The following is a 25,753-nucleotide window of genomic DNA, read 5'->3' as shown; positions in this document are numbered from 1 at the left end:
TTCAATGGAATATAATAATAATTATTATAATAATAACAATAATAATAACGTTTTGTTTTTGTATTTTTAAATTTTCTAATAACACGAAACATATCAAAGCCAACTTTTCTATCAGAAAAGTAGGGAGTTAGCCTAAACAAATCTATTACTTTTACGGCTTTGGAGGATAAGAGGATAGAAATAAGTATCATTTTCCTTTTTCTGTAGAAAAAATATTACAATTATTACTCAAAGAAATGTTTTAGTAAAACGTAATATGTATTCCTTTAATTCCCATTCAATTTCTTTTGTATAATAATTATCTAGATAGTTGTAATCCTAAACGTAGGATAAAGATAAATGGTATCTTGGAATGCTATCTAAGATCTTTTCAAACTAATACTCGGTAAGCATTAGCTTTCTGAAAAACATATCATATTTCTAAGCTTATCAATTAGTATTATTTTTGAATTTGAATCTAAATTAAATTCGTGTTGAAATGAAATATGAATGAAAGTTAATCCTAAAGATAAAAGATCGAGACATTATCCGCAGATATTAGTCCTACTACTAACTAATTATCTATAATTGCACAAACTAAAATATAATCTGTGTATTTGACTCCATCATAACAGAGTCCTATTTGAATTTGCAATAAGAAAATATTTTACATGATGATAAGATATTTATTTTTGAATTCAAATTGGAAGATAAAAACTATCTCTTATTTTAATAAGTTCATATATATTATCCGCATGCATCTCTTTTATTGCCATCGAATGCTCAAAGCAACCTCAGTGATCCAAGAAAAGAATAGTAGCTAAATTTCGTCCAATATGTGGCAGCGTATGTTTTTATGCATGTGTATATATATCTGATATGAAAACAGGAGATTAACTCCATCTTTGTGATACTCACGTATTTCTACAGGAAGTATAAGTGCAGCGATGTTGAGTCTTCGGAATGTGGAGAGTATCCTAATTTGAATAGCCATGTCATGAAATTAAATTGGCCACTACACAATACACACAAATTATTATATAGTGGAAGGGATGTGAATAACTCTAGATTCAAGAGTGAAGATTGTAGAAGTTTTGAAAGGACCATACATCATATCAACACGAAAGGAGCAGAGTTAAATGGTCGAACATGATAGAGGCAACCTAAGCCGTGAAAGAATTCCTCTTATGTTCTCCGCTCAATGTCTATTCATTCTCACTCTTACCTTAACAAATAACAATGTATGTCTTAAATTAAATAATTGTCTGCTCTTTTTACTTTGGGATAAGATTTGTATTTACTACTGAAGAGATAATATAATAAAACATCCATAATATTTTTTAATATTTTATTAGCCATTTAAATTTTGAATTCCATGTCATCTCTTAAGAGGGCACTTTTTTTTTTTTTTTTTGGAATTTTGAGTACAAATACAGATCCGAGAATTAGAAGGAATCCAACAATGATAGAAATGGCCACTCAAATTTCGAGGATTAAAGTTCTACTATCGTCGTTATCATCACGAAGGTAATGTGACACATTTTTAAGACCTTATTGTTGACATTTACTTTTGTCTATAGACGATCATTATTCAAAATTATAGTGTATGATGCTCTACATTCCGCTCTTGCGGAAAAAATGTGTGGAGATACGAAGCTGGACGAAGAGGTATATTTGATATTTTCTTTTTATTATTTCAAAATTCCTTAAAATACGGTACTTGCATTTTTTATTTTTGCTCTTCAAAAGTTAATATCTCATTTGAGTTCTCTTAAAAAAAAAAATTGTGTCAACACAAGTTGGTGAATACCAAGGAGCCTACAAGGTTGAATGTTCTTTTCTCACCATTATTTTTCTATTTGTTAATTATTTTTTAATGCTTGCTTTATTTTGCATATCTTTTTTTTTTAGATTTTCTAGGAGTTGTTGGATAAATATAATGCAGAAAACGTTTTTTATACACTAATTACTGGGATCAATCCTTGGAGTTCAAGATTGACCTTTTATCATCTTCAATGCTCTTCATAAATTTAACTAAAATCACTAGCTTAAAGCAGACGAATAATGAAAAAGAAGTAAAATTTTAAATTCAAGCTTTAACGGCGTGGATAAAACTTTTGAATTGGAAAAATAAAACTCCAAACAACTGCTATATAAAGAGAGGCGATGGAATGACAAAGGTGTTAATGATGAAGAAATAATTCTTCTTTGCTTAAGAATTATATGTATGAATAGTGAATATCAGATGTAAAATTCTCAGTTAAATATTATTGGAAAAAAGTTCTGATAATGAGAAATTTAGTTTCTCCCATCTGAATTTTGGTTTACGAATGCAAAAGTCGTCCCTACATTGTTGTTCTTCTAAGTTGTTAAAATGTAAAAAAAATATTGTTAGATTTCTATAAGTTTATCGGTAAATTTGTGCATTCTCCTTGCTCGATAAATTGTAGTAATTAGTTGTTTGCTTGATTTACAATTCTACAATGAGTTTTTAACCTGTGTATATAATTTTTTATTTATCCATTGATCTATAATTTCATTGTGTTTTAGTTATTAATTGTTAGTCTGTTTATAGTCATGAGACTATCAATACTGACTAATATATCTTCATTTATTGCAGATTCATAAAGTAATGATAAAGCAACAAACGAAACTTATGAAGTAAGTCTATTATATTTGACTTTTTGATATGCTCTTCTAAATTTTGATATTTTTTGTTTGATTTATAAACTTAATAGACAATTAATAATTGTTGCTTTATCACTTTTTTGGTTGTAGGATACCCAATAATTTAAGTGTATGAGTAAAGTCGCTTTCTCTTCGAACTTTTTTTAAGTTTGTAATTTCAAGAGATTCAACTTACACAAATTAAATTTGGTGACAACATTAAACTTTAGTGATTTAATCAAACTTGGTGATTGCAAAATTGTCTCATTAGCTAGCATCAAATATTAGAGGTCTTATTCTACTAAATGTTAAATTTATGGTGATTTAATATGATAATTTAAGATCTGTGTTATTAACATGTTCCCTGCCCCCTTTTCTTGATTTATGTGTGTTTTCAAGATGTTCATGATACAAGATTTTGGAGAACTGGATTGGTAATTGTTGTTTATATTTTGGTGTTCAGATGTAGAATTAAATTTCTCATATAAGTAAATTTCAATAATTAAAACTAGGAAAAAATTAATTAACAACATAGTAGGAAAAAAATGAATAAAGAGAAGAATAGAGGTAATGTGAGGTTGTTATACTTTAAAATTAATTCAATTAATTAAAAGAGGCACTAGATTGTACTAAAAATATTAACAATGAAAGAATTTCGTCCATAGAATAAAAGTGTAAAAATAAATAGTATTTGAGAAATGGGAAAGGAGATTAAATCAAGTGGTAACTTAATAAAAATTCGCATGACAATGATATGTTTTTTTGAATTTATAAGTTTTTCTTATTGACTTATAAGAAAACAAGGAACATAATATTTATTTGTTGACTAAACTTCATTTTCAGAAAATTTAAAAGAGTTTTTTTATTGAATACTTTGGCATTAAATCAAGCGGAAAGATCCTAAAAAGGCACATGAAAATGTTTCAAACAAAAAAATATTGCATTGTAAGAACCAAAAAAAAAAAAAGGTGGAAAAAAAATCATAACATTAGAAAGTGAAATATCAGAGAAAAGCCGTGACGAATCTGTATCAGTAAATAATTATGTTTTCTATTATTAGTAAATAATTGTTCCGAGAAAAATACACCGTAAATTTGAAGATTCTATATCAATATAATTGGGTTTTACATTATCAATATATAAATTAAATATAAATTTGCTTGATGTATTGTTCTATAATTGAGTCAATTTAAAGAAGTATTGTACGATTATGAAAAATATACGCCTGGATTCTACATGTGCATGCTTTATTTTTGCAATAATTTATTAATTAATTTTTATTCAAGGTCAATTAATAAAAATTAAAAGCTGCCTTAGTAAAAGTTCAACAAAACTTTTCATAAAAATAATATTGTAGGTCATCGTAGCTAATTGATATAATGTCTTAATTATAAAACAAAGGTAGTCATGAAATAATAGTAACAATAATGTGGTTAAATTAGACAAATAAGATAATACTTTTTATGGGGTTTTCCTTTAATATGGACCGCGCATCGCGCGGGTACGAATACTAGTATATAAAATAGGAGAGGTAAAAGTAATGTGGTTAAGTCAAGTGGCAAGCTAATAACAAGCCACTTGCCAATTTTAAGACAAAGTTAATGAGAATTAGGACAAAGTAAATAAGAATTTTATAAAGGATTTTTTGTAAAAAGATAAAATTCAATTTCAAGATTAGAGTAGTTTTCAAATCTACTCAAAATCTGAAACCGGATTGAGTTTGAATTGCACAATAAAGCTTTTGAATTTTTGGATAGAACTTTTAAATTTGAATTAGAAGATTAATCTTTGTATTTGAAGATAAATATATATTAAAACGCCTAAACCTAAAATATAGTCGAAGATAAATATATTCTAATGTTTAAACCTAAAATTTAGAACATAGACATGATTAAAACAAGTTATATTAATTTTTCAAGACAAAAAAGAAAAGAAAAAATAATGAATGGAAATTAAGATAAAGACGGAGATACTCCTACTTTTGCTTCTAACTAATTATAAAGATAAATTGGAATCTGAATATCATTCTTCATGTTTAGCAACTTCTTTTTTGTTTTTTTTTTTCCTTTGAGCATAGTTAACTAGCAGAAGCAAAATCGACATTTCTTTACGATTTTATAGGACTAATATCTATCATTTAATTAGTGGATTAGTGTGCATAATCATGCAAATTTGTCGTGATAGAACAAATATTAAAAGCACCTTAAATACCAAAAATATAGAGTTTTCAAATTTGAATGTAAAGCTAAAGATCTTATAACAATGAACTATTATCAGTAAGATTCACTAAAAATTTACATAAAACTAATGAAATATTTTGAATTCAAAATTAAACCAAATCCACTAGATAATATTTTAATTGTATCAGCAAACCATTATATTTTCTTTTGGTCTTTTTCCTTATCCGTCTAAAATCATTTTTTTCCTTAACCACTTACTTACTCCTATTATGATTTTATCTATATATTGTACTTATCTTATCTAATTAGGAAAAAATCAGTTTCAAAATATCTTAGCCAATAAAATAAACAAACCGGCAAGTTGTTCGAGATGGATACTAGCGTTGGATATACATATAGTATTGTAAGTGGATTTGAATTGAGATAAAGGCTTATGAATTTGAATTTGAATTTTGAATTGAGAGATAAAAAAAATTGAATTAGTTTAAAAAAATAAAATCTATTATTCTCCTTTCTCTTATTTAATCCCCTAGATCATTGTCAATCCCCACAAATTTTTCAACATCATATTTTTTATTTGAATTGAGTTGAAGAATTATTTGCTTACAATTGATTGACCTTTGTTTAGCTTCTTCTGCGCAGGTGGATTGTCATAGTCTCAAATTCAAAGAAACTTCTTCCGTTAATCTTTTTCTCACTCCTCCCATATGCAGCCATACAAAGAATGGTAAATTCATATGATTAGGAAATTGTCAATTATTTATGACCATATGTATATTAATATGTTGTTCTCTCTCCCATAGTAAACAAATGTACTCTTCTTTTTACTGTTTTCATAAATTTGAATGATGGTCTATTTCTTATAGCCTGTTAAAAAAGATAATTATATTGAAGTAGAGGCACAAGAACACAACAAGAGGCAGCTAAAGGTACTCTTCTCTTTCGGGATAGAAGATCTAACAAAAGGAGATGAGATAGGTAAAGAAGATGGTATAGTCTTTTTATATGTAGAATTATTTTTTTATAACAATGCACATTTTTATTTTCATTTAAGAAAACAAAATATTTTCTCCCGTTTATATTGTCTATGTGGTCTTCTCATTAGTTAATTTGCATTAGTTTTTGAATAAATATATGCATTACCATTAGCGATACTCTGGAAAGAATATTACAACGATTATTTCATTTACGGTTTCAGTTCAATTTCCTCGGTGTAATTTACCATAAGATTGTTGATAACGTTGAAAGCTTTGTATTTTTTAAAATAGTTCTTTTTATTATTTAAAATATGTCAATTAGATCAGCTATGATGAAAAAATAGTTCTATTCAATTAAAATGTAGTTATTGTTACTATTTTATAAATTGATTATTTATAAATATTTTAATGGTATATGAAAAACATGTTAGCTTTATTGAATTAATACTTCTAAAGTAATTACAGCCATGATATTACATATATCAATGAGATAATGTTCATTATTTAAAGTTAGAGTTGGAGTCCGATTTTTTAAAAGAGGAAGTCCGCTAATGAACACTCAATCGAAAGTTTTTTGAAAAGATTTTCAGATTTGATTTTTAAATTTGAATCCTTATCATAATTTTGTATCATGAATGATAAACACATCCTTTGGATCCTTCCTCTCTCTATTATAATAGTTTACAATTCCAAAAAGTTAATACAAACGATAGATCAAACACAATTATAAAAAGATTTTCTTCAGCAATTAATTAAAAAAGTGATTTTGTCTCTTCCATTTTGCACTTGACTATTTATGTTTGATGCTTTATTTTGTCTACATACAATCAGTATTCAAGTATATGTCGATGGCAAGTGTGAAGCTTTAAATTCTGCTCTTAATGAAAACATGTGTGTATATTCGAAGATCTTTATATTGGATGAAATATGTATATTTGATATATATGTTTTTTAAATTACAATACTTGCAATTTCTATTTATGCTCTTCAAGTTGGTTTGTCATTCGAATTCTATTATAAATTTATGTCGACACAAGTTGATAAATACCAATCAACCTCCAAGGTTATGCTCTTTTTTTACCTTTATTTTTTATTGTTTATTATTTTTAAAGCTTGCTTTGTACTCATGTATTCCCTACATAATTTTTCTTTTAATGTGTTTTTGAACTTTCGTTTTTGTTTGTTTTTAGATTTTCAAGGAGTCGTTGAATAAATATAATTCGAAAACGTTCTCGACACTATTTAATGAGTCGATCCTTAAGTCTCTTCATCTCTTCATAAATTTAGCACTAACATCACCAGCTTAAAAAAGGAGATAATAAAGAAGTTGAAGTAGATCTTACATTTTCGACAAGAACCGCAAGGATATCTGTATAAATACAGAACATATACTTCTTATTAATGACATACAAGCTATTTTAAATTGAGTGTAGTATGTTTTTTATTTAATTGAAAGATAAAATTTTTTTTAGTAAATATAAATTAATAATTTTGAAAAACTTAAATATTAACATAATATTTAATTAATGGGTGTATGGAATTGAAAATAATATTTGTGCAATATAGTGGTTATAAAAATTAGAAATCAAAATTTCCTTTTTTTCTAACTTAAAAAGCGTGAAAAAACATTTTAACTTGTCTTTACTTTATTTTTTACGTGTAGAAAGACATTAGCAATTGACTTAGAAAAAATTAATAAATGATCTCCACAAGAATGAAATCCTAAAAATTGAAGCAATTAAATTTGACATGATATTAAATTAGATACAAGTATTAATTTATTAGCTGGAATTAGTTTTTCTTATTCTAAAACTAATTCTTTATTAAAGGATAGACTATCTAAGTTTGAGATGAGAAATTTTTATGAAGAAGCTATGATGAAAAAAAAACGCTATTTATTGATAAGATCACATAACTGAGGTAGTAAAATATAAAGCTACAAACAATAGAAATAAAAATGATACATTCTGATTTATTTATTTTTGGTTGGGGAGGAGGGGTGGGGGTGGGGGTTATATTTTTCTACAGTGATTAAGCAAGCAAAATCACAACTATTTAAGATTGGTCTATTGATATCCTCCGCGCATCGCGCGGGTATGAATACTAGTACAAAAAAGCGAAATAGTAATATGTACTCTTATAAATTTTAGAAACACAATCTTAATTCTATTAATTTATCATTTGTATAACAGTATAAGCATGTGATTATATATCTTTGCCTCTTTTTAAAATTAATGGTATAGACTCCACAGGCTTCTCTCCGCAATAATATTGCCTCCGTTGTAGATTTACCGGACATAAATCTAAATTGGTTTCTCATTCATTCTTGTCGTGTTTCTAAGTCTACATTCTATTGCTTGTTTCTCAAAATTTCATCGTATGATTGACAAGCTTAATGCCACGAAAGTTCACACAACTTTGATATCTCCTTTGTTCTTATAAATCGTACCTCTTCTTAATTAGCATAAAATTGAATAGCTTGGTGAGCCATTCTACTCCTACCTCTCCAAGACACTTCCAAACTTCTGTGGGGATACTATCGTGACTACAAGCTTTTCTAATCCTCATATTTTGATGGCATCCTTTACCTCTTGGCCTAATTCTATGAGTATAGCTAAAGTTTCTATTGTTCATAGACGTGTGGAGGTCTAAAATATTATTCTCTTGGTTCGAATTGAACAATTAATCAAAATAATCTTTCTATTTCTCTTTGATTTCATTATCTCCTGTCAACACTTGTTGAAAATAATCCTTAATACACTTCACCTGGTTTAATCTTTACCCTTTTTCTCGCGCAGTCGTGCTAGTTTAAACATTTATTTCTCCCTTCTCATGTTCGAGATTTGGATACAAGTAATTTAGTTCTTAAATATGATCATATTCGTAGGTTTTGTTAGCAATAATGTTCTGGTTAGATATGTTTTCACTCATTAGTAGGGACTAGTAATGAAAAACCACCTTTGTTTTTCCTACAAGTGCATTTTATTGTCTGCAATGTGGGACTCCTCGTGAATAGAACTATATAAAATGGTCTTATATGCTAGAATATGGAAACTTAAAATAGAGAGAGAATTTAAACAAAAGGAACTGCAAGAGAGATTTACACCAAGCCTTCATAGACCTGCCAGACAAGCAGTCATATGACCTTAAAATAGGGAAGGAGGAAAGAACCAGGACTATTAGACTATTGGTTTGGGAATTCATAAGTAGTCAGATGTTAGAATTTGACAAACACTAAAGAATCAAGAACAATACTTTATTCTACACAAAATAGCACATTAATTGATGTGGGAAGGAACGCAAAATTAAATGTACGAAAAAAAAAAAGGAACAACTCCCAACGGAAAAATCTAGAAATCAATAGAAGAAAAGAAAGAAAGATTGCTAAAGGAGAAGATTGAATAAAATCTTACTTATTCCGCAGACAAACGGTTAAACCAAGACCAATCGTGACAGTCAGCAACTACATTTAGATCGCTTTTCAAAAGCAAAATAATGCTAAAGTTGTGTCGTTTGTTTACGGTAAAAGTTGTAACTGTTCAAAAGGATACTTGACAAACAAATTAGCAACAATAATGAAAAATGAAAATTTACCAGAGTGGTTTTATTCCTCTTGTTTTCACCCTTTCACATCAGTGACCATCAACGAATGGGCCAAAAATGAAGGGACTTTTATCTGGAAATGAAAAAGAGGAGGGCAAGGACCTGTATGTAGCGAAACTTTAAGAAGTGACGTTTCGGTTCAAAGTGATGGTTGATGATTATAGTGGGACAACTTTTCATTATTATTAATTAAACTTATAATTTGTAACAGGCTTATCACTTGAGAAAGAAGAGAAAACAGTGGCTGACTCTGGATATTTTTAAAGCACTGATTGAAGATTCATACTAATCCTACCAAAAAAAAAAAAAAGAAAAAAAGATAATACTCATACTAAAGAAAGAACAGAGAGGAGATGAAGGGAATAAATTTGGTAATTATGTAAAGATTAACTTTGGAAAGGTGCGAGAAAAGAAGTTGGAAATTAAAGAGGTGACTTTTGAATTGGCATTGCAACTGTTCGGAGAAAGATACAAGGATAATTAAATGTAGTAAAATAAATTAATAAAGGAAAAAAGAGAAAAAATTGGAGAAAATAGGAAAATAGCATTCTTGGCCTGTGAGGCCGCACATCACTAAGCCTACGTTCAAATTTCCAAAAACATAACCAAACATGAAAAAAAAAAAATTAATTTCTCTCCATACCAAACAAAACCTTACTAGTTCATCGGTTAGCTCTGGGTCCCTTCCTCTCTTGAAATTTTTGTCGGGAAAATAACATTGTATGCCAATTAGGATAAAATAATTACCCGTTTAGCTCATATTTTTTTTATTACCCGAGCTAGTCCCCTATCAAACTGCCGGATGCTCTATTTTCCCGTTCTCCTTCCAACTTATATCTTTATGTGATAACGAATTTTCTACCTATTTGTTCCTTGTATGTGGTTAATTGTACTTAACACAGGTAATGTTTTTTTTTTTTTTTGGCGTTGCTTCTTTATTTTTTCAGTTTCCTCTTTTTCTTTTTTGTTTTTTTACTCTGTTATACAGAATGGTATAGAAGTGTATATAAACACTATGTATAAACCCTTTTTATGTATAAACACCTCTTATATAAGTTCGTATAATATTGTATCTTGGTGTAAAATGTGTCAAACACCTCTTATACACTTTACCTCTTATATCACGTTTATAGTAGATGTGTAATGTTGTATACCGTCAAAAAGTGACTATGCAAATTGTAATTTAAAAATATGGCTACATAAATGTAATTTTGTAAGCTGAATTGTATGTTACTGAAATTTCCCCATTTTTGTCCATCTATTACGCTGTGAAATCAACCATGAAAAACAAGATTAGGTGACTAACAAGTAAAGACGCATAGAACATTGTCAACGCGGTATTTTGTCGATTCCATTTAGATTAATCTATGTATATACACCAAGTTAATAGGGAAAAGGGTCAAATTTACCCATATATTTTGAGAAAAGATTTATATTTATCCTAGTAAGTTTTTCTATCTAAATTCACCCTTACCGTTAACAAAGTTACTTAAAATCCTCCTAGCCCTAACGGACTGCCATTGTGTCATCGACACCTCGTTAAAAAATTGCCACCTAGGATCCTAGTCACTATTTCTCATTAATTTATCACTTAATTAAACTGACCTGCCCCAAATAGAACTCGACCCATTAAATTGAAACAATGCTGCTCTGCAGCAAAATCGCCAAAATCTCTAATGCATACTGCTTGTTTCCATCAAATTCTCTAACTTTTATCACCTTCCTCCATTTACACAATGATGGAAATTAGGATTTTGGAGTCAGTAATTGACTAGTAATTTATTCAATTTTCTGCTTCATTTTGCTTTGTCAAAAAAAAAAAAAAAATGTACTCAGCCAGAGAAGGGAGTATCGATAAAGCCATGGCGACGGCAACAAAACCCATCTCTCCAATTTTTCTTTCTTTTTAGCACTATATTTCGAACCCCAACTAAGAATTTTTGGTGAAAGTTTTTATTTTTATCAACTGAGGTGTTCTTAATTTGCTTTCTATTTGATTCTTTGATTTGAGTTTTACTGTTTTTTTTTTTTTTCACAGAGAATGCGTGTAAAGAAGATGGTACTTTGTTTATGGGAATTTTGCAGAGAGTGGGTAATGGGTGTTTAGGGCGGAATAGAGGGTGGGTCGGGTAAAAATTTGGGGCGGGTCCGTAGTCTTAGGTGGCATGCTGACTAGATCCCACGTGGATTCATTAATTGACATGGTAATGCCACAGTGGACAGCGTTAGGGTTGGGGTAAACTTATATAGGACCTTCTTGGCTTAACTTAAAAAAAATAACTTATAAGCTGAAAATAATTTATAAGCCAAAAAAAATAAGTTGGGCTAACCCAACTTATTTTTTTGACTTATTTTAAGCACAAAATGGCTTATAAGCTGGCCAGCCAAACACTCAAAAAAACTGAAAACGGCTTATAAGCCAAAAAAAAACAACTTATAAGCTAAGCCAAACGGGCTCATAGTTTATTAACGGTAGGGGTGAGTTTAGATAGAAAAATTTACTAGGGGTAAATATAGACCTTTTCTCAAAGTACAAGGGTAAATTTGACCCTTTTCCCAAGTTAATACCCATCCTAATAGTTGGTGTAATCTGCACCCATTTACTTCAATTTGTGTTAATGTTCATGGTCAATGTGCATATCTGTATTCAACACTCATTTTCTTTGTAATCCTTGACATTGTTATTAAGAACTTGGAATTACCTCTCATTTCTGGTTCTTAGTTAAGAAAAATTGCTTCTTTTTCACCGTAATTGTCAGTTATAATGGTGTTCTTTCCCTAATTGGGAAGTAAAAAAGACTCAATTTTGATAGTATCTACGCCAAGTTAATACCCATCCTAGTAGTTGGCGTAATGGTAGTCTGCTGCACCCACTAACTTAAATTTGTGGTCTTGTTCATGGTTAATGTGCATTTTTACTCGAGACTAAAAAAAGAGAAATTTTTATTTTTAATTGGAGTGCCATGTGTTTTAGGCGGCAAATGGAAATGTTGGCTCAGTTGGCACATATTTAAGGGCATTTTGATTAAGCAATCGAGAATGACCCAAAGATGAAATTACATCATTTTAGTCTATCTAACTCAGAAGCGAATTCAAGATCGAAGGGTTAGTGTAGAACTACACACCCACTACACCTTTGCGACAATGCAAGCAAAAATAATATAAATGAGTATACTTTTTAAAAGATTTAACTTTATATTTAGTTCGAGCTGCATTCATTGCTGAAAGGGTGTATCTGCCTCGGTCTGTATGTCACATGGTGAATAGCGCAACCACAGAGTCTCAACAGTAACCTGCGTATAAGATCCGCCATAATGGATGACGCATTCTTTCCACCTTGATTGGGATTTTCTCTTAGCTAGTCAGCTACTATTTTAGGATTGGGGTTATTCGTTCATGTCCACCGCAAGCACAACTTGAGGTCTATGATTGCATGGATAGTCCGGCAGAAGAATATTTTTGTTAATCAATCTATTGATTTTATTTTTGAGAGAGATGATGCACATTGCAATCTATTTGGCGCTAATGGTTGATAAATCTAGCAACATCTCTGCTCATGATCACCGTTCACTTGGAAGAAAGAATACTTGAAAACAACTCACTCAGCATGTTGAGTTTTGCTAAGGACGTCAAATGGAGTAATATTGACTAATTTAAGAGTTTGATAGGATATGTTGCTCATTACAGAAGCATGTTTTTAGATACTGTTATGTTTTGTCAACAAAATTGTCAAAGCCTTATATGATGCCGTTTTCTGAGTAAAACTGGTGGCAGCTAGCTCTGGAGTTTGATGATACAGCTAGTTTGGGTTAAAAACTTACAATAAGTGCCTTGTGTATATATGAGCTCACTAAAGGAGGTAGAGAGTTACTTTTTTGTTGATAACCAATCTGTTGTTTCTGTCTTCGGAACTCAATGAATAATGGGCCTGCCACCCCTAACCTTCACTTAAATGAGATGGAGAGTTCATTCCATTATATGTTTTCTTTTCGTATCTTTCTATTGTTTGGTTGCAAAAGTAATCCTCATAAGTTTTCAAGGTAATGGTCTTATTTATGGGACTTGTAATTGGGTGCTTTGGAAGCCACTATCCTCCATATCAAAACTGAGATGGTACCGTATTATTATTATTTTGCGGAAATTTGGCTCTAGACTTTTAACCAATATTACCTTCTCTTTTTCTTTTAACGAAACGGCGTTGTGCCCCTGTTAACTGGTTTGCAAAATGAGAACAAAGATTGCAATTTGCAATCAAACCTCAAAATAGGTCCTAGGTGTTAGGCTTGGTCTATATCATTTAATTAATGTACTCCTGGAAACCCCTGCTAAAACAATAGCCTGTCCAGATTTTTAGGATTTTCATATCAACTTCGCCATTGCGTAATCCAATACATAGTTAGCTGAACATCCTGGCATGTTTATTTTAAGTCGCCTATTTTATACATTTTAGTTAATTTGACACGCTCCCTCCCACCACCTCCCCAAACGCACAGATATGACAGAAATCTACAAAGAGGATAAGACCAAGTTAGAATAACAGTGATTCAAAGAGCTCAGAGTTCTTCATAAAAATAAAAAAATAAAAAAAAGAGCTTAGAGTAACAAATCCTGTTGGCTATTTAACCTTGAACTTCCATGCTATTTGTTATCTTATCTGCTTTGTGCCGTTATCTTAAAGACGCCTCCCTTTCCCGTGTTGAATTCACTTATTTGGTTCTTTGGACAGGAAAAGGAAGCAAAGAAAGAAGGTTTCAGGGAGTATCTGGAGGCCAGTGGGGTTCTTGATGCTCTAACCAAAGGTGGTTTCTTACTTCCTAAGTTAGTGTGGATGCTCAACTTTTTTTTTCTTTTTTACTTTTGAAAGAGTTTGATCTCATTTTGTATGTTTTTCCTGTCATGCTAGTCCTTGTGGCACTGTACGAGCAGAATGACAAACCTTCTTCAGCTCTTGAGTAAGTATTTCTTAAGAAAGTACCAAACTCATTCACAAAAAGATCCCATAATACATGGCTTGCTTCTACATTATCTCGTGGTTGTGCTGATTATTCTTTTACAGTAGACTTCTTTAGAGATCTTATGTTGAACGATTGCTTGGTTTCTGATCTCTCAGATTTGTCCAGCAAAAATTAGGTGGTCCAACGGTGTCTGAATATGAAAAGGTACAAGCAGAGTTATCGGATCTGCATATCAGATATGACGAACTTCTAAAAGAGCATCAAGAAAGATGCAGGGAGGTAAGAGATGGTTCACTGTAATTTAGTCCGTTGTCAGTGTAGAACTGCAGATGATTGTTTTTGTTGTGGTATTTCTTTCCTTTTTCTTTTACTCCCCCTCCCCCCTCCTGCCGTGTCTCTTTTTTTTTTTTTTTTTTTTTTTTTTTTTTAGTATCCTTATGTGCACTTGAGGATAACATGAGAGAAGGTCGCTTGAGATGTTTTAATCATGTCTTGCATTGACCTACATATGCACAGGTCCGTAAGTGGCGAACTAGGTGAGTGAAGTGTGTTAATGGGGAGTAGACCTAAAGTCACATGGAATGAGGTTGTTTTGAAAGACTTGCAATGTCTTGGAATCAGTGTAAATTTAGCTAAAGATAGGGCAAAGTGGACTAAAAAGATCCATATAAGCGCTATCTACTAGTTGAGAATAGATTTTAGTCTTGTTAGAGGGCATTTATTACTACTATATACGTACATTTAATTTTCTTTCATTCTTATATTTATTTGGATTTTATAATGACATGAGTTGAGCTTAAATAGAGAAGTGAGGATGATTCATATAGCCGACTGCAACCTCTTTAGGACTGAGGCATAGCTGTTGTTATTGTATCCTTATGTGCACTGGATTTGGGATGGCGGTTGAATTTACCCTTCATATCAATCTGTTAGCCCTCCCTGTGTCTGAGTAATTTCTGTTATGAAGACAGTAGCAGCTTTATCAAATTGAAGTCCCATACCACACAAACATTCACGGTTTTAATTCTTCGTCATGGATCAAACTTGTACATTTTTATTGTTGTTGCAGTTGGAGCAATTGAAACACACACAAGTAGTCAACTAAGGAACCTGTTGTGGGAAATGCTTTTGATTAAGAACTCAAGAGTACAGATGTAGTAAAGAGTTAATAATGCGGAAATGCTCCTGATTAAGAACTCAAGAGTACAGACGTAGTAAAGAGTTAATTATGCTATAAACTTTCAATTCTTTTGAATACTGGAGATGTTGTATCTCATTTGTTTGGGAGAAGTTTGTTCTGTAATGGCAATTTCTTTGTAAATAAGGTATATCAACCACAAAAAGATTGTCTAAACCTTTTCTTTTTCATTTTTTTCTCCGAAAGGTCCTTATCTTTATTTAAAATTCAATTCTCGAACTTTGAAGGATGCCATTTGACATTTGTCTAGATAAGTTATAGAAGGCCTTTAACTTGTCTAGATGCCCTAAACTGGTAAACTCCATGTGCTGCTGATAAGCATGACTTCTTTTTTTGGTAAATCATAGTGTTTGGTCAATTGAATCGAATCTTGACTAATTCCACAAAATGCCTAGTATTTCCCACCAGCACACGTTGTTGACAAGCATGACTAAGAGAGGCTAACTTATCGGCCACTTACTTGTCCTCTCTATAACAACTACCCCTTCTCTTCAATGATTCGTGTGTTAGCTTCTGTTGTTCTCAAGATCTTCCATGAAGGATCACCTTGTTGCAAACACAAGAAATTAGAACCATCGGCTCAGTTTCAGCAACAAACTGTGATTCTTTTGAAATTACACTATACGCATCCGCTTTTCAATTATCCATTTTACTTCTTCAATTAATCTCATACCCAAAAGACTTAAATTTCACACTGAAAAATTCATGATGTATTCAAAATTATAGCCAATATATGCTCGGCATCGAGGAATAACGTAAGCAGATCCTCCTTCAAATCATTACACAAAAAGTGGTGAACAGTTATTACATTTAGCTTGTGTTATGTAACATATCAATTACAAGCCGAAATCGTCATTTGTCAACACTTTCACGAACATCATCTACTAATTCTTGAGCATTGTCAAAGCCAGAATTCTCTTTGTCAAGACTTCACATAAGTTTTTCGATATATGACTTAATTTACAGCTCTAATAGCCAATTCGCATGCAACTCAACTATTTCATGAGTGGCTGCTACCTTCTGCTACTGCAGATATCGATTAAATTTGTCCTCTAATAACTAAACAATAGATGAAAAGAACAAAAAAGATACATTTTTGAATACATACATACATACAGATATATACATAGACATACATACATACATACATACATACGTATATATACATAGACATATATATATATATATATATATATATATATATATATATATATATATATATATATATATATATATATATATATATATATATATATATATATGTATATATATGTATATATATGTATATATATGTATGTATATGTATATATATGTTTCTATATATGTGTGTGTATGTATATATATGTTTATATATGTATGTATATGTATATATATATTTATATGTATATGTATATGTATATATATATATTATATGTATATGTATATATATATATATACATATATATATACATATATATGTATATATATATTTATATGTATATGTATATATATATATATACATATATACATACATATATATATATATATGTATATATATATATATATGTATATGTATATGTATATATATATGTATATGTATATATATATTTATATATATATGTATATGTATATATATGTATATGTATATATATGTATGTATGTATGTATATTTATAAGTGGTGACCTTTTTTGTGAGATGGAGTCCAACACAACACTGAAATAAATTTTCACAGGCAATATGTGACCTAGAAGTCCATTAAAGGAATAGACGCATAATTTGCCAATTTGCTACCAACACGGGTATCTTTGTCCCATTTTTAATGGTTGACAGGTATTTTGGGACCAAAAAACCAAGCTAAGGGTATTTTTTATTCTATTTCGAATAATTCAGGGGCGTTTTTGGCTTTTCCCATTTTGTAAAAGGAATACACCAGCATTTAGGAGTTAAGTGTCAGGATGGATCACTCAACTTTGGCCAATTGGTCAGCAAAGTCATCTAACTTTGCCTAGTTAACTTCCATGATCATCCAACCTTACCTACCAGTTAGGCTTCCATGGTTATTTTATTTTAAAACACAATTTCCGGTACCTTTATAGTGACTTTACAGCTCTGAATTTATTGGAAAAGGGTATTTAAATTAAAAGCGATATTTAAAATTATTTAGGACCCGACCCACCCAAAACTTTCTTTATCTCTTTCAATTAAACATTTCCCCCTAATTTAGTACGAGGTTTTCATCTTTCAGTGTATAATGCAAAACAATAGATTTCAATATTAAAATGGCTTTCCATTGCTTATGTCAATGTTAATTTTGTAATGTAGTAAGAAAAATAAAATTAAATTAAAAAGTCCGGCCCGATAACCCCGTTGTATTTTTTAACGGGTAGAGGCTAGGCGAGACACTCTTTTCCAACCCCAACTGAGTCTGGTCCGGCCCAAAACTGGTAGGGCTCACTTTTAGGGGGTCGACTTGGCCCGGTCCAACCCTGTTGAAAGCCTTAAATCGGTCTTAAAATCGTAGAATTAGTTTTGCAAGTTGTGTTGTTTTTCTTTGGATATTTAGTTGTTTTGTGTCTTTAGTTTGTGATTGATGACAAATGCGCATATTACATGTTGGTATATAGAATACTTTAGTTGATTTTTATCGTGAAAATGGTTAAACTTGCTAAGTGAGCCAAGCTGATCATGACACTGAATTGGACCGTGACAAAAATTCTTTCCATCTATACGAAATGTGTTGTGGCTCTTCACTATTCCAATTTTATTCTAACAATCCGTCAGTATGGCATGAAACCACGAAGTGAGCCTATTTTATTTAATATATGTATGGTTTTTTTCTAGAGTAATCATCACATATATATGGAGCTAGACTTGACAGATAGAGTCGATTTTCTTAAAACAAATTAAACATGCATACACTAGCTATTGCATTAGTAATATCAAAATCAATATTGTATTAGTGTCGCATTTCGGTCAAGTATACACTATACATATCGTCTTATATTTAACACAGAAACATCAGATATTAAGGGATCATTTAGTTATAGTAAAAGAGCTAAAAGTTGATTAAGCAACTGCGAAAAAGACATCCTTGGCCTAAATGTGTTACAAAAAATAAAAATAAATACTAATATTAAATTATTACAATTTTTTAGAAAATGTAATTATGCGTCATATTACATTTCTCTAATATTAATAAGGTAATTATATTAAAAAAGGTAAGTAAACTGAATAAATATTAAAAAGTTGAAATAAGGCATGCAACATGTAGATTGTATCTCTTAAAAAGTTGGTAGTATTGCATGCAAGCGGTGATTATTTCGAGATTACACTACATGCATCCTCTTTTCAATTGTCCATTTTACTTCATCAATTAATCTCATATCCAAAAAACTCAAATTTCATACCGAAAAGTTCATAACATATTCAAAATCATAGTTAATGTATGTTGTCGAGCTATTACATAAGCAGATCCTCATTAAAATCTCAGAAACTAAACGACAAATCATTACACAAAAAGTGGTGAACATTCAGCTTGTGTTATGTAACATACCAATTATTGGTAGATGGAGTCAAGCTAGAATCCTTAGTTGCCAACACAATAATTCTTGAACAATGTCAAAGCGAGAACCCTAATTTTTCAAGGCATCGCGATAACCTCATCTTTTAATTCTTCAACAATATCGTCAAAGCCAGCACGCACATGTGTCATAACTTCTGTTACGCGGCGCCTTCCTGAGACTTCTTGGAAGGGCGACGTAAGGCTAAGCAACCGATGATTCCAAGGTTACTTGTCCGCCAACCGGTCCCTCCGCACGCTAGACGAGATTGTCGATGCGTGCGGGAAAACCGATGTCAAAAGCAATTGAGAGAACGAAAAGTGAATTGAGAATGAGAAAGAAAGAGAGCTTGTTTGCATTAATGAAAGCTATTACAATGAGAGCAAGCGGTGTCGAGGGGGAGAGACACCAGTACAAAGAATTGATTGCTTGCTTGAAAGTTTTGATTGCTTGATCCCCCCTAATAATGCTTTAAAAATAAAAACCCAAGTTACGGGACTAGACATAACTTTGCTAGAGAATCACAACCAAAAATACATAAAGTAAACTATTCTATATTTACAACAAAAGAGATATTTACAACAAAAGAGACCTAACTAGAAGGTCCGCTTGTGCACCTCGGTCGTGGCAACGTGGGCGCGCGGGGCACGAAAAGCGCGCGCGCGGCGGGCACCGGGGCGGGGCGGCCTGGCGCGCAGGGCACAGGGCGCGCGCACACTGGGGCGCGGGCACTGGGCGCTGGGCGCTGGCACTGTAGCAGGGCTGCACTGTCACTGGGCGCTGGGCACGCGTTGGGGCACGGCCAGCGCAGGGGCGCGAGCGAGGGACATTGATGGGGTGACATAGGCAGAAGCAACCTTGTCACTTGGGGCATCCGAGACCACGGGGCCGTCTCATGGCGGCCGGGCGGCGCAGAGAGGCTTGTCATGGCACCATGGGCGCGTCCAAGGGGCGTGGGCATGGGTGAAAGCCGCCCATGACATTCTCCCCCACCCGAGTTGGCGACGTCCTCGGCGCCTTACTTGCAAGATAGTCGTCGATCGGTGCTTGTAGGCTTTGAGGGGTGCCCCTCTCCCACGTATTCTCTTGCATCACATCCCGGCCCATTTCACCAGAACTCTTGGTGATCTTTCCGAGGCATGTATGATTCGATCGTTGAGGATGGCTTCTACTACCCTTTTCCCGCTTGTGGGCCTCGAATGCCGGGTATTGTGAGTCGGCTTCGTGAAGGGTCTTCGTGTCTTCTCGAAAGGCTTTAAAAGGGCGACATGGAACACGGATGAATCTTCCACCAAGTCGGGTATCCACCCGTATGCTACCTTTCCAATGCGCCTCTCGATGGACGGAGGTCCAATATATTTACCGCTTCAAGGGCGGGGGTCAGCGGACCCCTGCAAATAGATATCTCTTTGGGATCTTCACCATCACCTTGTCCCCAACCTGATATTCCACAAAGCGACGATTCTGATCGGCATGTCTCTTCATCCGCTTTTGTGCCTTCACCAGATAGCTCCGCACTATCTCCAAATTCTCGCTTTCCATTCTTTCGAGAAACTAGTCGCTCGTGGAGATTTTGCCATGTTTGGGCATTCACCGGTGTGTGGGAGAGCGGTTCGTCCGAGAACAATTTCAAAAGCGCTCTTGTTTGTGCTAGAGCTCTTTTGTGAATTGAAACACAATTGGGCCGCATCCAATAGTTTCACCCAATTTTTTTGCGAGCCGATAATAAAGTGCCGAAGATATTCCTCCAACATGCCATTGAACCGCTCCGTCTGACCATCGGATTGCGGGTGGAAACTCGAGCTGTGACTCAGTTTAGACCCTAGGCACTTAAAGAGCTGGGTCCAAAAGTTGCTGGTGAAGCGAGAGTCGCGATCACTAACAATATCCTTGGGCAGACCCCAATATTTGACAACATGGGCGAAGAAGAATCGAGCTGTCTCCTCCGCCGATATATACTGGTGCCGCAATAAAAGTGGCGTACTTAGAGAAACGATCAACCACGACCAAGATTGTCGTGAGATCTTCAACCTTGGGCAAGCTGATGAAATCCAATGAAACGCTTTCCCAAGGCCTCTTTGGGACGGGTAATGGATCCGACGGGTGCCCGCTTGTGTTAAGCGGTCGCACTTGTCTTTCGGCATACTAGGCACGTCTTCGCGATACCGAGCGACATCATCTGCCATCCGGGGCCAATAATACGCACGGCGTAGCGATGCCCGTGGTACGTTCTTCTCCGGGTGGCCCGCCCACGCAGTGTCGTGACATTCCATCGAGAGTCCTCCGCATCTCCTCCTTTAGGAACATAAAGGCGATTTCTTTTGCCTTCGAACCCATCCTCCATGTAAAATCGGCGGTTTTTCCTTGACTCGCTAAGTCGACCAAGTGCGAGCGAAGGGTCCTTGGTGAGAAGGTCCTGGATTTGATCTTTTATGGTGGTAGCCACCTCACTCCCCCTAAGGGTGGCAAGCAGGCATACCGATGCTAGATCAGCCCTTCGACTTAGTGCATCCGCAACATGGTTGGTCTTCCCACTTCGGTATTCCAGATTGAAGTGAAATTCCGCAGAGTTCTGCCATCCGGCCCGGCGGCCATTTAGTTTTTAATCGGTCATGAAGTTGACCGTAGTGTTGTCCGTCTTCACCACGAATGGGGACCCTGAAGATAGTGCCTCCAAAGGCGCGAAGCAATGGACGACCGCCAATAATTCTTTCTCGTGGGCGGCATAGCGCCGTTCCGCGTCCTTCAACTTTCGACTCTCGTATGCCACGGGTGCCCCTCTTCAGAGCAAGACTCCGCCCAAGGCGTAGTCGAGGCATCCGTTTGTACTTCGAATGGCTTGGCCAAGTCGGGCGAGGCCAAAACAAAGGCTACTAGACATAGCCACTTTTAGTGAGTTGAAGGCGTCTCGCTCTCTTTGGCGACCGTCCCAAGGTGATCTTCTTGAGAGCTCGCGGTGGTAATGCAATGAGGGAGTAGTTCTTGACGAACCGTCGATAAAAGTTGCATAGGCCAAGGAACGCCTCAAGGCATGGATGTCCTTGGGGAGGCCAATCGCGGACGACCTTGATCTTTTGTTGGTCCATCTTGACGCGACCCTCTTCAACAACATGCCCGAGGAAGTCAATGTTTTTGGGCAAAGAGCATTTAGATAACTTCACGTACAATTCATGCTCTCGCAACCGAGTTAGGACTTTCCTCGTGTGCTCCCGTGTTCGCCCAACGTTTTCTTTGTACACCACAATGTCATCTAGGTATACCACCACAAATTCATCAATGTATTCTCGAAAGACTTGGTTCATTAGAGTGCAAAACGTGGCCGGAGCATTGGTCAAACCGAACGATGACTAGGAAGTCGAACGAGCCATATCTTGTCACACATGTCGTCTTGGACTCGTCTCCTTCCGAAGAATGCGGACTTGCCAATAACCCGTCTTCGTGTCTATTTTTGGAACACCGCGGCACCGCCCCAACTGAATCAAACAAGTCCGCCATCGAGTGGTAATGGGTATTTGTTCTTCACGGTGATCTTGTTGAGAGCCCGATAGTCAACACGAGCCTTAGGGTACCATTATGCTTCTTTTGGAATAACACCGACCCATAAGGCGACTTGGAGGGAATGATGATCCCCGTGTCCAGATCTCCGTCAACCGGCCTCGAAGCTCGGTGAGTTCGGGGCGTGACATTCGCAGGGTGCTCGGGCAAGTGGCTTCGCACCCGGCACCAATTCAATTTCATGATCGACCGTCCGCCTAGGCAGGAGTCGCTTCGGCATATCTTGCGGCATTACATCCTCAAACTCTTTCATGAGCTCTTTCACAGGATCAGTTGGAATGGCCCGAGGAATGCCGATCTCTTCAATGCGGTAGCTAGGAACGTGGGTTCTTGTCGATGGACCCCTTTTTCTTCACCGCAATGCGCAGATATTTCCGAGGCCATCTTTATGGTTGTGCACGGACAATGCGGGGTTTGGCCCCGTTTGCTCCCCATCATCGAAGACATCCGCATAGGGTATGGGAACGATGTTGGTTTGTCTCATGAATTCCAACCCCACTATCAAGTCGAAGTCGTCGATGATCACTACCCGCAAGTCGAACTTGCCTTCATAAGGACCCATCTTCACCGCACTCCTTTGGCTATCCCACCCACCAACGGGGGCGGTGAGTTGATAGCTTTGACACGACCCTTGCCCTTGCCCACAACTAGGCCAGCGCGTTCTCTTCGTGGTGGCCGGACAGTTGCGCGTAGCTGCACCCGTGTCTATCATGGCCTTAATAGGTTTGCTATTTACCCTCAAGTCGACAAACATCGTGGTCTTCTCCTTTCTCGAGGAGGCCCGTCGTTGCTACGCCTTTGTCTTTCCTTTCTTGGCCGGTTGAGCTTGGGTCTTTCTCTTTTGCATATGCCGGCAAGATCGGTGCCCTCTACAGCATTGGAAATGGAACAAACAAGTGCATTGAAGGCACCTATTGGTTCTGTCTGATCCGCATCATCCTCATCATCGTCCGTCCCATCATCCAGAATTTGATGGGCGTTCATCTGTGCCTGTGGGCATTCGTTGTTCCAATGTGGTCCGCCGCAATGACGACACCCTGCGGGGGGCTTCCGCCCCCGATCATTATTATGAGACGCAGCACTATTGCTGCCTGAGGAGGAACCTTTAGATTTGGTTGCACTACGATCTCCTCCACTTCTGTTGGGGCCAGCGCGAGCTTGGCCCCCCTTGAATCCCCACGGACTCGGTGGGTGAGGTCTCATCCTTCGAGCTTCCACTTGGTAGTCACCAAGGCATTCCCGCAACTTGGATAGCTTTGGGAAGGAATCGACCCTCTGTCTTTGTATCTCCATGCGGGCGTAGGGCTTCAAGCCCTCCATGAACGTGAAAAACTTGTCTTTGTCACTCATGTCCCTTATGTTCAGCATGAGCGCAGAGAACTCTCGCACATACTCTCGGACTGACTTCGTTTGCCTGAGTTCCCGAAGCTTCCTCCGTGCATTATACTCGACGTTCTCGGGGAAGAACTGCAAGCGTATGGCTGCTTTTAGTTCCTCCCATGTCTCAAGAGTATCCTCCCCAGCCCTGATGGCTTCATACTTCACACGCCACCAGAGTTTGGCGTCGCCTTGTAAATACATGGCAGCAGTTGCTACCTTCTTTGACTCTTCCAATTCTCCCACAGCGTCGAAGTACTGCTCGATGTCGAAGATGAAATTTTCAAGCTCTTTGGCATTTCGAGCGCCCTGATAGGGCTTTGGTTCAGGAATCTTGAGTTTCTGGGTCGCGGCAATGTTTGCCACTCCCCCATTAGGATTGCCCCCTCCTCGGAGTAGGCCTTGCAGAGCAGCATTGACAACAGTAAGTTGATTTGTCAAGTTGTCGATGGTTTGCTGCATGGCAGTCACCCTGTCTGCCTCTTGGGCCCTGTAGGCCAGGTCCCCTTCTCGTTGTGTGGCAGCCGTCTGGGCGGCTGCATCCGTGTCACCAGCAATATGTACAATGTCTTGTTCGGCCTGCCGCATCCTGCGGTCCAGGTCATCCAATCTATCATTCACGGGCCGTAATCGGTTCACCGCAGTTTCCAAAATCAAGAGGCGGTCTCCATGGTTCACCATGGTCAGAAAATGATGCCAATAGCAATGTGTTCCCTCGTCCGATGTCGAGCCTAGGCTCTGATACCAACTGTTACGCGGCGCCTTCCTGAGACTTCTTGGAAGGGCGACGTAAGGCTAAGCAACCGATGATTCCAAGGTTACTGTCCGCCAACCGGGGTCCCCTCCGCACGCTAGACGAGACTGTCAGTGCCGTGCGGGAAAACCGATGTCAAAAGCAATTGAGAGAACAGAAAAGTGAATTGAGAATGAGCAAGAAAGAGAGCTTGTTTGCATTAATGAAAGCTATTACAATGAGAGCAAGCGGTGTCGAGGGGAGAGACACCAGTACAGATAATTGATTGCTTGCTTGAAAGTTTTGATTGCTTGATCCCCCTAATAATGCTTTAAAAAGAAAAACCCAAGTTACAGGACTAGACATAACTTTGCTAGAGAATCACAACCAAAAATACATAAAGTAAACTATTCTATATTTACAACAAAAGAGATATTTACAACAAAAGAGACCTAACTAGAGCAGGTCCATGTGCACCCTCGGTCGTGGCACTGTCGGCGCGCGCGGCGCGGGCGCGCGCGCCGGGGCGCGCGCACCGGGCGCGCGCGCACACAGGCGCGCGCACACGGGGCGCGGCACCGGGCGCCGGGCGCCGGCACCGGCAGGGCTGCACTGTCACTGGGCGCTGGGCACGCGTTGGGGCACGGCCAGCGCAGGGGCGCGAGCGAGGGACATTGATGGGGTGACATAGGCAGAAGCAACCTTGTCACTTGGGGCATCCGAGACCACGGGGCCGTCTATGGCGCTGGGCGCTAAGAGGCTTGTCATGGCACCATGGGGCGCGTCCAAAGGGTCATGGGGCATGGCTGGAAAGCCGCCCATGACACTTCTTCTGTAACTTCTAATTGTTGAGCATTGTCCATGTCATGGAGCTGCTGATTGTCATACCAGTTGCTCACATACCCGCAGATGCAAAAATTAAGGAAGGTGGGAACCATTAACATAGCATAGTACTTGTCCAAACGGCTTGTGTCTACGTCTTCCTTAAA

The 25,753-nt window shown here is 36.1% G+C and overlaps 1 protein-coding gene and 1 long non-coding RNA gene across 2 annotated transcripts; one reads left to right on the top strand and one right to left on the bottom strand.

Moving 5' to 3' along the window:
• Positions 1–1,450: 1,450 nt before the first annotated feature.
• On the top strand, positions 1,451–15,536 carry LOC132041593 (uncharacterized). The gene is made up of 9 exons (XM_059432294.1): positions 1,451–1,506; positions 1,560–1,647; positions 2,600–2,640; positions 5,469–5,553; positions 5,693–5,755; positions 14,004–14,205; positions 14,310–14,358; positions 14,517–14,640; positions 15,431–15,536. The coding sequence occupies exons 1-9, from the start codon at positions 1,451–1,453 to the stop codon at positions 15,464–15,466; spliced, it is 744 nt and encodes a 247-aa protein (XP_059288277.1). The 3' UTR covers positions 15,467–15,536.
• Positions 15,537–19,438: 3,902 nt separating this feature from the next.
• On the bottom strand, positions 19,439–25,260 carry LOC132041594 (uncharacterized). Its single transcript, XR_009411120.1, has 2 exons — positions 25,190–25,260; positions 19,439–19,646 (listed from the first exon to the last, which is right to left on the bottom strand). It is a non-coding gene; the product is annotated as an uncharacterized LOC132041594 (long non-coding RNA).
• Positions 25,261–25,753: the final 493 nt, after the last annotated feature.

Source organism: Lycium ferocissimum, unplaced genomic scaffold (assembly GCF_029784015.1).
Source record: "Lycium ferocissimum isolate CSIRO_LF1 unplaced genomic scaffold, AGI_CSIRO_Lferr_CH_V1 ctg10791, whole genome shotgun sequence".
Classification (NCBI taxonomy): Eukaryota; Viridiplantae; Streptophyta; class Magnoliopsida; order Solanales; family Solanaceae; genus Lycium; species Lycium ferocissimum.
The sequence above is the reverse complement of the archived record's forward strand: the minus strand, read 5'-3'. Positions and strand labels throughout refer to the sequence as shown.

Coding starts and splice junctions, on each gene's coding strand:
- LOC132041593 (XM_059432294.1), top strand. CDS start 1,451: ATGGCCACTCAAATTTCGAGGATTAAAGTTCTACTATCGTCGTTATCA. Junction 1,507..1,559: donor TCGTCGTTATCATCACGAAG/GTAATGTGACAC, acceptor TTTTGTCTATAG/ACGATCATTATTCAAAATTA. Junction 14,641..15,430: donor ATCAAGAAAGATGCAGGGAG/GTAAGAGATGGT, acceptor TTGTTGTTGCAG/TTGGAGCAATTGAAACACAC.